Source organism: Taudactylus pleione, unplaced genomic scaffold, assembly GCF_031769625.1.
Source record: "Taudactylus pleione unplaced genomic scaffold, aTauple2 ptg001030l, whole genome shotgun sequence".
Lineage (NCBI taxonomy): Eukaryota > Metazoa > Chordata > Amphibia > Anura > Myobatrachidae > Taudactylus > Taudactylus pleione.
The window spans coordinates 403,167-418,243 of record NW_028285431.1 but is presented as its reverse complement, the minus strand read 5'-3'; the positions used below and the strand labels follow the sequence as shown (position 1 = coordinate 418,243).

The following is a 15,077-nucleotide window of genomic DNA, read 5'->3' as shown; positions in this document are numbered from 1 at the left end:
TCACATGGAAAAACAGGGAAGCCTCAACATGAGAAATAACCAGACATACATCTCACATGGTAATACAGGGAATCCTCACCATGAGAAATAACCAGACATACATCTCACATGGTAATACAGGGAAGCCCCGCCATGAGAAATAACCAGACATACATCTCACATGGTAATACAGGAGAGCCTCACCATGAGAAATAACCAGACATACATCTCACATGGTAATACAGGGAATCCTCGCCATGAGAAATAACCAGACGTACATCTCACATGGTAATACAGGGAATCCTCGCCATGAGAAATAACCAGACATACATCTCACATGGTAAAACGGGGAAGCCTCACCATGAGAAATAACCAGACATACATCTCACATGGTAATACAGGGAATCCTCACCATGAGAAATAACCAGACGTACATCTCACATGGTAATACAGGGAAGCCCCGCCATGAGAAATAACCAGACATACATCTCACATGGTAATACAGGGAATCCTCGTCATGAGAAATAACCAGACGTACATCTCATATGGTAATACAGGGAAGCCTCACCATGAGAAATAACCAGACGTACATCTCACATGGTAATACAGGGAAGCCCCGCCATGAGAAATAACCAGACGTACATCTCACATGGTAATACAGGGAAGCCCCGCCATGAGAAATAACCAGACGTACATCTCATATGGTAATACAGGGAAGCCTCGCCATGAGAAATAACCAGATGTACATCACAATATAGCACAAAGCCTGAAACTGACGCCGTGTGATGTGTAATGAGGTGTCCTGTGATGTGTAATGAGGTGTGTGATGTGTAATGAGGTGCCCTGTGATGTGTAATGAGGTGCCCTGTGATGTGTAATGAGGTGTCATGTGATGTGTAATGAGATGTCCTGTGATGTGTAATGAGGTGTCCTGTGATGTGTAATGAGGTGCCCTGTGATGTGTAATGAGGTGCCCTGTGATGTGTAATGAGGTGCCCTCTGATGTGTAATGAGGTGCCCTCTGATGTGTAATGAGGTGCCCTGTGATGTGTAATGAGGTGTCCTGTGATGTGTAATGAGGTGCCCTGTGATGTGTAATGAGGTGCCCTGTGATGTGTAATGAGGTGCCCTGTGATGTGTAATGAGGTGTCCTGTGATGTGTAATGAGGTGCCCTGTGATGTGTAATGAGGTGCCCTGTGATGTGTAATGAGGTGCCCTGTGATGTGTAATGAGGTGCCCTGTGATGTGTAATGAGGTGCCCTGTGATGTGTAATGAGGTGCCCTGTGATGTGTAATGAGGTGCCCTGTGATGTGTAATGAGGTACCCTGTGATGTGTAATGAGGTGTCCTGTGATGTGTAATGAGGTGTCCTGTGATGTGTAATGAGGTACCCTGTGATGTGTAATGAGGTACCCTGTGATGTGTAATGAGGTGCCCTGTGATGTGTAATGAGGTGCCCTGTGATGTGTAATGAGGAGCCCTGTGATGTGTAATGAGGTGTCCTGTGATGTGTAATGAGGTGTCCTGTGATGTGTAATGAGGTGTGTGATGTGTAATGAGGTGCCCTGTGATGTGTAATGAGGTGTGTGATGTGTAATGAGGTGTGTGATGTGTAATGAGGTGTCCTGTGATGTGTAATGAGGTGCCCTGTGATGTGTAATGAGGTGCCCTGTGATGTGTAATGAGGTGCCCTGTGATGTGTAATGAGGTGCCCTGTGATGTGTAATGAGGTGCCCTGTGATGTGTAATGAGGTGCCCTGTGATGTGTAATGAGGTGCCCTGTGATGTGTAATGAGGTGCCCTGTGATGTGTAATGAGGTCTGTGATGTGTAATGAGGTGCCCTGTGATGTGTAATGAGGTGCCCTGTGATGTGTAATGAGGTGTGTGATGTGTAATGAGGTGCCCTGTGATGTGTAATGAGGTGCCCTGTGATGTGCAATGAGGTGCCCTGTGATGTGCAATGAGGTGCCCTGTGATGTGCAATGAGGTGTTTGATGTGTAATGAGGTGGAATTAGATTATTCCCATAGTGTGAGCATTTGTAGGTGACATCTCACAATGGTGTCTATGTACTAAACCTTGAAGAGAGATAAAGTGGAGAGAGATAAATTATCAACCAATCAGCTTCTAAATATCATGTTACAGACTGTGGGCCTGATTCAGAGCCGGTCGCTATTAGCGCTCGCTCGTTCCGAAAAAGGGGGTGGCTATTCAAATGAACCGTTCGCTCTTTGCGGTCTGTTGCCGCCTCTATATCTGAACGAGCGAACAAAACATGCGGACGTTTTTTTGATAAACACGCCCCCTGGCCGCTCGCATCCTACATCATGTCCGCTATTTATTAGATTAATCGAGTACATCGACCAGCATATGAACTGCTCGCTATTTTTGTGGTTGGTTTTTCCTACCGCAATCTTGCGAGCAGTTCTGGCTATAAAATAACCCAGTGACGTGGTCAATGACGCGGCTGTATTAATTATGCACACCCATAAAACGCCCGTTTTGACCTTTAAGCACGCCTGCGTTCTGATCTCCACTCCCGGTTTTCAAGCACCTTCCCCTGTTACCACCCACATACGCCTCCTCCTTTCACTCATATTAGCAGGCATTCGCTATTTAGCGAACAAACGATTTTCGGCCGCACTGACTGGTTCGCGCATGCGTATTACGATCCGTACGCATGCGCAGTTGGGCAAACATCGCTCGGAACGAATGAGCGGCCGCTTACGAGCGGCTCTGAATCAGGCCCTGTGTTTGAAAAATGGCAGTTAGGAGCTGATTGGTTGGAACTTTGGGCCTCATTCAACGGCGGTCGGAGGATGCAAGCGGTCGCTCAGAAACTGGGCGGCCACTTGCATCCTGACCGCCCGCCCGCCTCTGTTGCGGTCGTTAGGCTGTGGGTTAACACCCACAGCTCTAACGACCGCTCCGGTGATGGTCGTGATGGTCAGAGACCATCGCGACCATCGGGGCTTACGACGAGACCCTAGGGTCTTCCTTGTCGTAAGCCCCGGAGAGCTTCTGGCTCTGTCTGAGCCGGAAGCTCTCCACTGACATCACTAGTGATGTCAGTGGGGCCGCCCCCAAACGGTAGGCGTTCCCATGGGAACGCCTCCGTTTGGGCTGCCACCCCCCCGGCCCGCCTTCCAAACGGGGCAAGCTGTCAATCAACATCGACAGCTCGCCCCCTTTGGATCGAGACCCGCTATGACCGGCGCTGTCGGTCGTAGCGGGTTTCACGCATGCGCACGAAGGCGCCGTCGCCGTCGTGCGCATGCTCTGTGGGGGGCCATCGACCCGGTCCGAGCGCATCGGCGCTAACGATCAGGTCTGAATGACCCCCTTTATCTCTCTCCAAGGCTTAGTATATCTCCCCCTATGTTCTGTATGAAATAGTCTGTCAGACATACCCTATTAATGTCAGATATATAGAGAATACAGCAGTGTGCTGGGGTCAGTCACAGCCTTACCCAGAGCTCACGTTCCATCACTAGTGTAACAAGCCTAGCTCCATATTTTGGATGCAGTGATCCTCTAATGTTAGCTGTAAGCAGTATGTACATCAATCAAACTGTATAAAGAATAATATTCTGAATAAACATACCACTGGTCCAAGACTGCCCCGAGGTCCTAACGGCCCTTCTTCTCCCTGGAAAATTTAAATATGTTTAGCAATACCGTATAATAAATATATATATATATATGATATAAATTGTGTCTTAAGCTGTCCATCCACTATGCGATTATACCTAGCAATGGAGCGATAGCGACGGTCGTTATCGCTCCATCGCTTGGTAATCGCCCGCAAATTGGGCAGTAAAAGGTTAAGAACAACCAGCGATGCGCGCGCCCGCTGGTCGTTTTTAACATCAATCATCACCCGAACATGACGGTCAACCTGACGACCGCTGTCAGGTTGTCACGTTCGGGGATGATTGATCTGCATACACTGAACGTCTGAACGTTCAGTGTATGCAGTTCACCCCGCGGGAGACGACGGTGTCCTAATCGTGCCGTCGTCCCCGCATCGTGTAATGGATGGGCAGCATTACATCTGTAGTATAAACATTAATGATGCTCTCTGAGTCTGATACGGGATGGAACGATTACAAAATTAGCAGAAATGTTCTTGCATCACCTTCAGTTACTGTGTATTATATGGGTCTCTCTAGCTATTATATTTAACGTCTTTTTCAGAGTGATGGGGATGTTGGCAACCCTTGGCCTGGCAGAGATGTAACTGGTCCATGGTGCTACATACCCAGCTACTCATAGAAGTACCCAAGGCTACCCATTATGGCAGGGTGTGAGCGTCCTCCTGCAGGAACCCTCTCTGGGAACTTATGGTAAAATCTGCTTTGATGACCATTTGGGCCACTGACAGCCCATTAGAAGCCACACAGGGGCTATACTATACACAGTGACTGAAATGCAGAGTACACACAGCACTGACTGACGCCTCATCATCCCCTCAGCGGTGGTCACCATCTATTATAGAATGGCCAAGAGGGGAACAGTCATCCCACCCAGCGTTCCCTGGCTCATACTGTCCTGTTATCAGTGGCCCAGCATTTACATACTGACGTCCTAATAGATGGAGATATTAGTATCAACCGATATAATATGAGTTATTACAGCATAGGATAACCACAAAGCCGGCATAGTTCTCAGTATGACAGTGGGGACTCCTTACCACAAGGACCTGGGTGGTGAAGATGCTGCATATGCCGTTTGTACCAGGATATGCAGTACAGCGGCAACATACCCGACGCTAGGGATAGTTAGTGCCATGACCATACTGGCTGGCGATGGACATTTATGGCTCCTGCCAATGTGAATTATGATGTATCCAGTAAGGGCAGAGGACTGTACAGGTCCATTGGGGGATGAGTTAAGGCCGGACTGGGAGGACGAGCGGACAGGACAGAGGGAAAGTTTAGTTATAGTTGATTAGTTCTGACGTCATCACTTAAGCGCTTATTAGCAAAGTTTGTGTAAGGAAAAATGCACCCGCGACGGTAAGTCACTGACCTAAATCTGTGACCGATAGAAAAGCATTTGTGTCTATGGGCCTGAAGCAGAGCTAGACGGAGCTGCAACTGCGGATTTATGCTAATGCCGCAGCTGAGGGCTTCCTACTGAGAGGCCCGCTGGCTGTAGCTTTAATCCGATGATGTGCGCTAATAGTCGTACCATCAATCAGTTATCGGCAGCACCACTGATCAGACATCGTCCGCACCACTGTACATTACAGCAACCCTACGGCTGCTCAGAATGTCTGACGGGATGTGGTAGCCAGTGCAACTGTCTCTCTGACACCGGCACGCGCCCAACATGTCCACCGCCAATAGCCACCCCCCCTTAGTCACCACTCAGGAATGCCCAGCAGAATTGCATGGCTCTCCATCCCCCAGCAGTAACTATTAGGACATATGCGCAGTGCGTCTTGGATGCATACGCAGAATAAAATCATCAGACGCTTGATGCATTAATCCTGTCCTGCTCTGCATAAGGCCCTTTGCGTGGCGCAGTGCCCTCCGCTAATGTCCCTATCATCATTGGAGGGTGCTTTATCCTGTATATTAGCCTCCTGCATAATGTGACTGTATATAATAACATCCATCTCTCATGTACACAGGCAGATGATCCCAGGGACCTAGAAGACTCCTCAGATGTTCTGCTGAGGGTGTAGAACTAAGAAATGGAGGATAACTAAATGGTAACACAAGGGGTCAGGTGCAAACCCAACATCAAGGAAATGTCATGGAGAGAGATGAGTCCAGGCCTATAAGGACAGTGGAGAGTCCGGGCCTATAAGGAGAGTGGAGAGTCCAGGCCAATATGGAGAGTCCAGGCCTATAAGGAGAGTGGAGAGTCCAGGCCTATATGGAGAGTCCAGGCTTATGAAGAGAGTGGAGAGTCCAGGCTTATGAAGAGAGTGGAGAGTCCAGGCCTATATGGAGAGTCCAGGTCTATATGAAGAGAGTGGAGAGTCCAGGTCTATGAAGAGAGTGGAGAGTCCAGGCCTATGTGGAGAGTCCAGGCCTGATAGGAGGTGACTCACTCTCTACTGCAATCTGGACTTGGCAACTTCTCATACCCCTGGCAGTGGTAGGTTCAGGATTTCGTTGGATGACATTTGAAGGTGTGAAAGTAGAGTCCAGACAGAAGCTATAACAGGGACAGACGTCTCTATGGGCGCCATTAAACACAACATTATTGCCTATGCCATGTCACAAATATAACTCACTTATAATATACACATACAATGGTATACACAGTGCCTGCCTTTGCCTAATATACCGTTAGAATAAAAGGGTTCTGCGGTGTTCATACATATAACTGCAATTTTATTTATTTATTATTAGTATTAATAGGCCTCATACCCAATGCCGTTACATTGCAGGCGTTTGCCAACGTGCTGGAATGATAGCGCCATGTATGTAAATAAGTCTGACAAGTAAACCCATTGTTTTACATATCAAGTGAGATAAATCACTAAAGTGAAAGGAGAGATCTCCAAATACATCTCAGATGCAATGTACCAAGCACAGGAGAACAGCATGGCGGCATTATACATTTCTGGGATGAGGATGGTCAGCCAATCACCATGAACTATGAGGATTTTTTATATATATAAAAGGCCTATAAGGAGAATAAAGAGTTCAGGCCTATGAAGAGAATGCAGAGTTCAGGCCTATGAAGAGAGTGCAGAGCCCAGGCCTATGAAGAGAGTGGACAGTCCAGGCCTATATGGCGAGTCCAGGCCTATGTGAAGAGAGTGGAGAGTCCAGGCCTATGAAGAGAGTGGAGAGTGCAGGCCTATATGGAGAGTGCAGGCCTATATGGAGAGCCCATGCCTATAAGGAGAATGGAGAGTTCAGGCCTATACAGATAGTCCAGGCCTATGAATAGAGTGGAGAGTCCAGGCCTATGAATAGAGTGGAGAGTCCAGGCCTATGTGGAGAGTCCAGGCCTATATGGAGAGTCCAGGCCTGATAGGAGGTGACTCACTCTCTACTGCAATCTGGACTTGGCAACTTCTCATACCCCTGGCAGTGGTAGGTTCAGGATTTCGTTGGATGACATTTGAAGGTGTGAAAGTAGAGTCCAGACAGAAGCTATAACAGGGACAGACGTCTCTATGGGCGCCATTAAACACAACATTATTGCCTATGCCATATCACAAATATAACTCACTTATAATATACACATACAATGGTATACACAATGCCTGCCTTTGCCTAATATACCGTTAGAATAAAAGGGTTCTGCGGTGTTCATACATATAACTGCAATTTTATTTATTTATTATTAGTATTAATAGGCCTCATACCCAATGCCGTTACATTGCAGGCGTTTGCCAAGGTGCTGGAATGATAGCGCCATGTATATAAATAAGTCTGACAAGTAAACCCATTGTTTTACATATCAAGTGAGATAAATCACTGAAGTATATGGAGAGACCTCCAAATACATCTCAGATGCAATTTACCAAGCACAGGAGAACAGCATGGCGGCATTATACATTTCTGGGATGAGGATGGTCAGCCAATCACCATGAACTATGAGGATTTTTTATATATTAAAGAACAATTTGTGATGTCATTTTGATGATGCGAGTGTCTGTCCTTACCTCTTCTCCTTTTACGCCTTGTGGGCCGGGAGGTCCTCTGTCTCCAATAAGACCCTGGAGATAAATAATGATTACAAACCTCTTACACTGAGTTATGAGAAGCCACAGTCCGCATCTTACAGAGTCGTATAAAGGACAAATTGGTCGTATCCTAACTGTGACTACTCGGGCTAATGGTCACCGCGGTTAGTTGTGCACTAATGCGCCACTTTGTCTACTACAGTGCATCCGGAAAGTATTCACAACGCTTCACTTTTTCCACATTTTGTTATGTTACAGCCTTATTCCAAAATGGAATAATTTAATTTTTGTCCTCAAAATTCTACACACAATACCCCATAATGACAATGTGTAAAAAGTTTTTTTGCGATTTTTGCAAATATAATAAAAAAAACAAAAAACTAAGAAATCACATGTACATAAGTATTCACGGCCTTTGCCATGAAGCTCAAAATTGTGCTCAGGTGCATCCTGTTTCCACTGATCATCCTTGAGATGTTCCTACAGCTTAACTGGAGTCCACCTAAAAGCTGGGATAGGTCGCTACTAATAACATAAACAGTAGTAAATATTGCTAGAAAAACCAAATAGAATACATACAATAATCTCATCAGCAACAAATTAATTTATTGAACATGCTTGAAAAGTTAAGATAAATATAAGCTACACAGGGCTCTGTATTGAGGTTATATAGAGGGTTACATAGGGACTTGTTTACTTCATCATGAATCTAACGCTCTTATATTACACATATAAATATACTGTACCTGGGAACATTAATAAATAACGAGAGGGGATTAGTCAGTCATGAGAAATGATTGATTACAGGATAACCCTATGCAGACAGAAAATGCTTTTGTAGGTGGCGCTCATTAAGTTGAACAATATAACTCAGCTGAGGTACCACCAGATGCGGCAGAATCCCCGATGTCTGTAACTGTCCAGCAACCCTCCCCTCCCCTCAGCTGCAGGACGGAGTCACACACACAACATCGTTGTCAAAGCCCCTCCCCTCAGCTGCAGGACGGAGTCACACACACAACATCGTTGTCAAAGCCCCTCCCTTCAGCTGCTGGACTGAGTCACACACACAACAGCGTTGTCAAAGCCCCTCCCCTCCCATCAGCTGCTGGACTGAGTCACACACACAACAGCGTTGTCAAAGCCCCTCCCCTCCCATCAGCTGCAGGGCTGAGTCACACACACAACAGTGTTGTCAAAGCCCCTCCCCTGTGACAACAGAATGTCTTTTCTGAAATAAGAGAGGTCTCTGCAGGAGCACAGAGTGTATCGCGGACTCATAGACGTCGGGAGGAGCTCCCCAGGTTATTCATAGGCTTTATTATTGTTTCATTTATTGAACTCCACCAATAAGTGTATGATATGTGAGATTGGGGTTACATGGTAATATAGTATTATCATCCTCATAGTCATTTAGTAGGTGCAAATATCACTACTTTGGTGATGTGAGAAGCGATACTCTTACCTTCAGCCCTTCAGGTCCATTCAACCCAGGTAAGCCAATGTCTCCAGGAAATCCCTAATGAAAGGAAGAGTAATAAGCGCATTATATAACACATTATATAACACATTCCGGCTGCTGACGTAGAAGATACACAATGTACATATCTCTCTTTCTCTTTCTAACATCTGTTTGCTTTGTTTTTAATTTCAGGACTTTATAAGAGTGATGTGATATTAGCCCAGGACCCCACACAGGGAGGATAAGGGGAAGCCAGGCATCAGGGAGACGTGGAGGAGATGGGCGACATATAAACGTCCTGCGCCCACAGCTGGTACATGAAATGCCAGTGACCCCCCCATGACAGATGCTTTTATTTGCACTTGCGGTTGAGTTTTTTACTTTTAATACTTTGTAAGATGCAGCTCCAGCACAGGCGCCTCTTGGCCTTTCTACCTCCACAGGCGTGCGCAGGAACTCGTAATTGTCTGAGTGATCCAGGCAGCTGGCGTATTACAAGGCTCATTTCTATTGTGAGAAGATGGTTGCTTGGAGACTTCTCATTGGCGCTTAGCATCTACTTCACAGAGCCTATTACTGACTTCCACCCACCACCCAGTTATAGATATATGTGCTTACTGTAGCTTATCCTGTGCCTTATACAACTAGCCTGTATCTAGCTTACAGTCTACCATGACCTAGGCCTATAGTACATACTATTGTAGCTTGTCTGCCCTGACCTAGGCCTACATACTACTGCAGCTAGTCTGCCCTGACCTAGGCCTACATACTACTGTAGCTTACAGTCTGCCCTGACCTAGGCCTACATACTACTGTACCTAGTCTGCCCTGACCTAGGCCTACATACTATTGTACCTAGTCTGCCCTGACCTAGGCCTACATACTATTGTACCTAGTCTGCCCTGACCTAGGCCTACATACTATTGTACCTAGTCTGCCCTGACCTAGGCCTACATACTACTGTAGCTAGTCTGCCCTGACCTAGGCCTATATACTACTGTAGCTAGTCTGCCCTGACCTAGGCCTACATACTACTGTCGCTTGTCTGCCCTGACCTACGCCTACATACTACTGTAGCTTGCTGTCTGCCCTGACCTACGCCTACATACTACTGTAGCTTGCTGTCTGCCCTGACCTTGGCCTGCATACTACTGTAGGTTGCTGTCTGCCCTGACCTTGGCCTGCATACTACTGTAGCTTGCTGTCTGCCCTGACCTTGGCCTGCATACTACTGTAGCTTGCTGTCTGCCCTGACCTTGGCCTGCATACTACTGTAGCTTGCTGTCTGCCCTGACCTTGGCCTGCATACTACTGTAGCTTGCTGTCTGCCCTGACCTTGGCCTGCATACTACTGTAGCTTGCTGTCTGCCCTGAACTTGACCTGCATACTACTGTAGCTTGCTGTCTGCCCTGACCTAGGCCTGCATACTACTGTAGCTTGCTGTCTGCCCTGACCTTGGCCTGCATACTACTGTAGCTTGCTGTCTGCCCTGACCTTGGCCTGCATACTACTGTAGCTTGCTGTCTGCCCTGACCTTGGCCTGCATACTACTGTAGCTTGCTGTCTGCCCTGACCTTGGCCTGCATACTACTGTAGCTTGCTATCTGCCCTGACCTAGGCCTGCATACTACTGTAGCTTGCTGTCTGCCCTGACCTTGGCCTGCATACTACTGTAGCTTGCTGTCTGCCCTGACCTTGGCCTGCGTACTACTGTAGCTTGCTGTCTGCCCTGATATAGGCCTGCACACTACTGTAGGTTGCTATCTGACCTGACCTTGGCTTGTCTACTATTGTATAAGCAGCTGTCCCCTCGGGTTAGTATCACAGCTACAGAAGTAGTTGCATTACCTACCACCTTCCAGTCGGCGCAGCTACACATGCATGACCCAAGGTCACGAATGCGCAAAGCCGCCAGGGAGGTAGTGAGAAGGCGGCGGAGGGATCCGCTGGGATCCCTCTTCGCATCCGCGGAACTCCTTTCCATAGGAAGCAGCGGCATCCGAGAACAACTGCTGTCTGAAGATGGCGCTTATTCTCGCAAGCAAACTCTGAAAACTTTCCATTTGGGACCCCTGATGGGACCCCGCATGGTTACTGGGCCATTTATCGATGATGAATAGGCCCCACAGTGTATCCTTTATTACCCATCTGTTGTAATTGGGCACATCTCGCATACTGATAGTAGTAACATGCCCCCATTGCACTGCTGTGATAAGGAGATCTGGGGAGACTCCAATAAATGTTTAATCTATATTTACTGTTATGTAATTTAGTTTCAGTTGTATACGTTCTGCGTGCGCAACATTTCATAGCATTCGCTAGGAGAACATGGTTTCTAATCCTGTAGCTGGTTTCATGAGCAGACTTCAAAGAACGCATCTACAAAGATTAAAGCAAATTATTTTATTAGTGTTTAATTCTTGCGTGGGAAACGGCCTCCTGACGGGGGAGGAAATAGAGGCTCCTGCAAATCCTGTCACGCGATCACGGAATGGATGGCTTCAGAAGCTCTTCAAGGGGAACAAGGTCCAGAAAAAACAAATAAAATATCCAGAAATAGAATGTTCTTGAAAATTTTTCTTTACAAAAACAAAACAAAAATATTCCATTTGCTTTACCCTATGGTGCTTATTTTAAATATCTTAAATATCATTTAAATACTTCTTGAAGATGTTAAAAGTGTATTTTATTTTCCATTTACTTACTGTCACTATATTGTTACACATTTCAGTAATGACGGAGTATGAACATAATAAAAAAGAAAAGAAACAAAAACGGTAAATTAAGAAGTTGTGTTAAAACATTCAGTGCCTGAGACAGTGGCCCTGATTCAGAGCTGGACGCTCTGACAGAGCGCTCGCACTGAATCAGGGCCGTCCCTTCTCCTTTTTGGAGCGGCCTCCTGTGACCACCCACAGCTATAGCGAGCGCCCAAAATGATGGTCGCGATGGTCAAGACCATCGTGACCATCATGCTTGCGACGAGACCCTTTCGGTAGGGTCTCGTTGCCGCAAGCCCTGGAATGCTTTTGGCTCTATCAGAGCCGAGAGCACTCCCACTGACATCACTACTGATGTCAGTGGGGCTGGCCCCAGATGGTAGGCGTTCCCATGGGAACGCCTCCATCTGGGCAGCCACGCCCCCAGCATGCCCACCATCGACAGCACGCCCCCTTTGGTGCGAGACCCATAACGACGGTTTGGCCTTCGTTATTTGGGTCTCGCGCATGTGCACGACGGAGCCGCCTCCGTCGTGCGCATGCGCACTTGGGCAACATCGCCCCGCTTGCGAGCGGGTCTGAATCAGGCCCAGTGTGTGCTCCCACATTGCGTATAGTCACCAGTACAGCGTACTCACAGTCAGTAATTATTCTGTGTACTTCCCACAGAACCTGCATGATAATATTAATAAGCCGGGCACACTGGCCCTTTTGTGTGACGTCATGCTATCGGGGGGCGGGACCGGCAGAGGGCGCATTTGTGCCCTGTTACGGCTCTGAGGTTTAGATTTGTAGAATATACTGAAAAATATGGAACACTCCGCTAATGAACGTGCTATCCTTGCACATGGCCATGCTAATCTTCTCTGTGTCGTTCCAATTTACGTATACGTCAGGGGTTAAAGTGGGCCCGGAAGGGGGCGTTCCGTCACTTCTATTTGGAGACAGAATCAGTACCACGTCCTCCGGCCCACCTAACCCCGGCGCTGCAGGGAGGCTCCATTTGCCGGGCGCCTGCTGAGATTTTGCTACCAGCGGGTGCCAGGCTCATTCCCCGCAGAGTGGTGCCCGGCTCTTTCCCCGCAGTGCCAGAAGCCGGAGGCTGGGGCTCACTCCTGAGCTCCGGCTTTCGGCTCCCCCCACAAGCACTATGGGAGAGGCGTCATGACGTCTCTCCCATAGTTCAGAGGAGCAAACAGGCGGACAGGAGGCAGTGGACGCAGGAGCGGGGCTTAAGGTATTAGATTATTTTTTTTTGTGTAAGCGGCTTAACAATAGCGGGCATTACTACTGGGGGCATTACTCCGGGGGCACTACTACTGGGGGCACTACTACTGGGGGCACTACTACAGGAGGATTACTAATGGGGGCATTGCATAAGGGGCACCACTCACCCCAGTGAGGTCCGTAACGTGTTGGAGAACCAAGAACCAGTAGAGCAACATCAAGCGAGAACCCAACCGCTAAGTCCACACTGTAATCAGTGGCTGACGTCACATCCCAGCGCCGCACGAGGAGTCGGAACTCGGGAGAAGGAACTCTCGCCCAGCGTGGAAGACCGCTATACATCAGCAATCTGAAGGTATAGTAGGGACAGATAGGGCACTGCACTAACAGACTATTACATCTGCAGACTACATTGGGAGTTCACTGCTATACCTCCACTCCTACACTTAGGACCTGATTCAATTTCAGACCCACTCGTGAGCGCATAGCGCTAGCAAGCGGGTCGATGGCCGGGCAGTGCGCACGTGCTCGAGCCCCGTAGCGAGTGAATTTTCACTCGCTGCGGGACTCACTGCAAGACGGGGCGGCTGTCAATTGTGATTGACAGCTCGCCCTGTTTTGCAGGCGTGCAGGGGGGGAGTGGCTGGACAAACGGAGGAACGCCTGCCGTTTGTGGGCGGCCCTACTGACATCAGTCTACTAGAGCTGGAAGTTCACTGGGGCTTGCGGTAGACGAGACCCTACCACAAGGGTCTCGTCGCAAGCCCGATGGTCGCGACAATCGCGACAATTGCCAGGCTGCCTGCTAAAGCTGTGGGTGGTCACCCGCAGCGTAGCGAGCAGCCTGGAGGCTAGTGAAAAAAAAAAAAAACGGCCCGCCCAGATTCAGAGCAAGCGCCTCTGAATCAGGGCCTTAGTCTATTAAGATTACAAACATTAACTATTTTTATGTTTATTATGCAGGGGTGTGGTCACACAATAGTATTTCCGATTCAAAGTAAGCCACACAGTAGCACAATCTGGATTCACATTACACCTCCCTTGTTCATGGTAAAAGAGTGTCAGCGCTCTGACTGTAAAGAATAGCAGCTCAAATGTTCGGTTAAGTGCTGAAAAGGGGAATTGAGCGCTTGGAAAATACACAATGCATAATAAACATAAAAATAGTTAATGTTTATAGTCTTAATAGACTAAGGCCCTGAATCAGAGGCGCTCGCTCTGAATCTGGGCGCGCCGTTTTTGTTTTTTTTTCACCGGCCTCCAGGCTGCTCGCTACGCTGCGGGTGACCACCCACAGCTTTAGCGGGCAGCCTGGCAATTGTCGCGATTATCGGGCTTGCGACGAGACCCTTGTGGTAGGGTCTCGTTGCCGCAAGCCCCAGAGCCGAAATCTCTCCCACTGACATCACTTGTGATGTCAGTGGGGCCGGCCCCTGAAGGTAGGTGTTCTCATGGGAACGCCTCCGTCTGGCCAGCCACGCCCCCGCCCCGCCCACCAAAGGGGGCGTGCTGTCACTCAACAGCGACAGCACGCCCCCTTTGGTACGAGACCCGGAGCGACGGTTTGCCTGTCGCTATCCGGGTCTCGTGCATGCGCACGACGGAGCTGGCTCTGTCGTGCGCATGCACACTGGCCTGCCATCGACCCGGTTGCAAGCGCATAGCGCTTGCGACCGGGTCTGAATCAGGCCCTGTGTACCCTAAGCCAGGAATGCACAACGGCTCCTGGCAAGTGCACAATACATGAATATATTATTTACTATCCATAAAGTTGGGGAAATAACTGGAAGAGAAGAATTACTATAGTTACCTCCCGGTATCCCTATGTGACGGGTGCCTTAGCGTAAAAGAGAACAATAATGAATATAACACATTATCTGTCTAACGTTCCAGAGTGATGAACAGACAATAAATAGGGGACTCCCCAGTTTCGAACAAGGAAATATTAGAACATTTTGTGGCCTTTAGCACTGTGTATCCATGTACATAGTGATATCACTACATTCTTACCTATCAGTTTATTAGTATAT

The 15,077-nt window shown here is 48.0% G+C and overlaps 1 protein-coding gene and 1 non-coding gene across 2 annotated transcripts in view; both read right to left on the bottom strand.

The window, feature by feature from the left end:
- The window catches only part of LOC148454119 (uncharacterized), a gene marked incomplete at its 3' end in the record, with an annotated part of 333,977 nt that overhangs the window by 95,148 nt on the left and 223,752 nt on the right, over positions 1-15,077 (bottom strand). Inside the window, exons 20-22 of the mRNA XM_088461234.1 lie at positions 9,103-9,156; positions 7,617-7,670; positions 3,585-3,629 (exon numbers count right to left, since the gene is read on the bottom strand). Of these exons, the coding sequence (XP_088317360.1) occupies positions 3,585-3,629; positions 7,617-7,670; positions 9,103-9,156 (153 nt within the window). The remainder of the gene's footprint in view (positions 1-3,584; positions 3,630-7,616; positions 7,671-9,102; positions 9,157-15,077) is intronic.
- Positions 12,625-12,730, bottom strand: LOC148454120 (U6 spliceosomal RNA). The gene has a single exon (XR_015874832.1). It is a non-coding gene; the product is annotated as a U6 spliceosomal RNA (small nuclear RNA).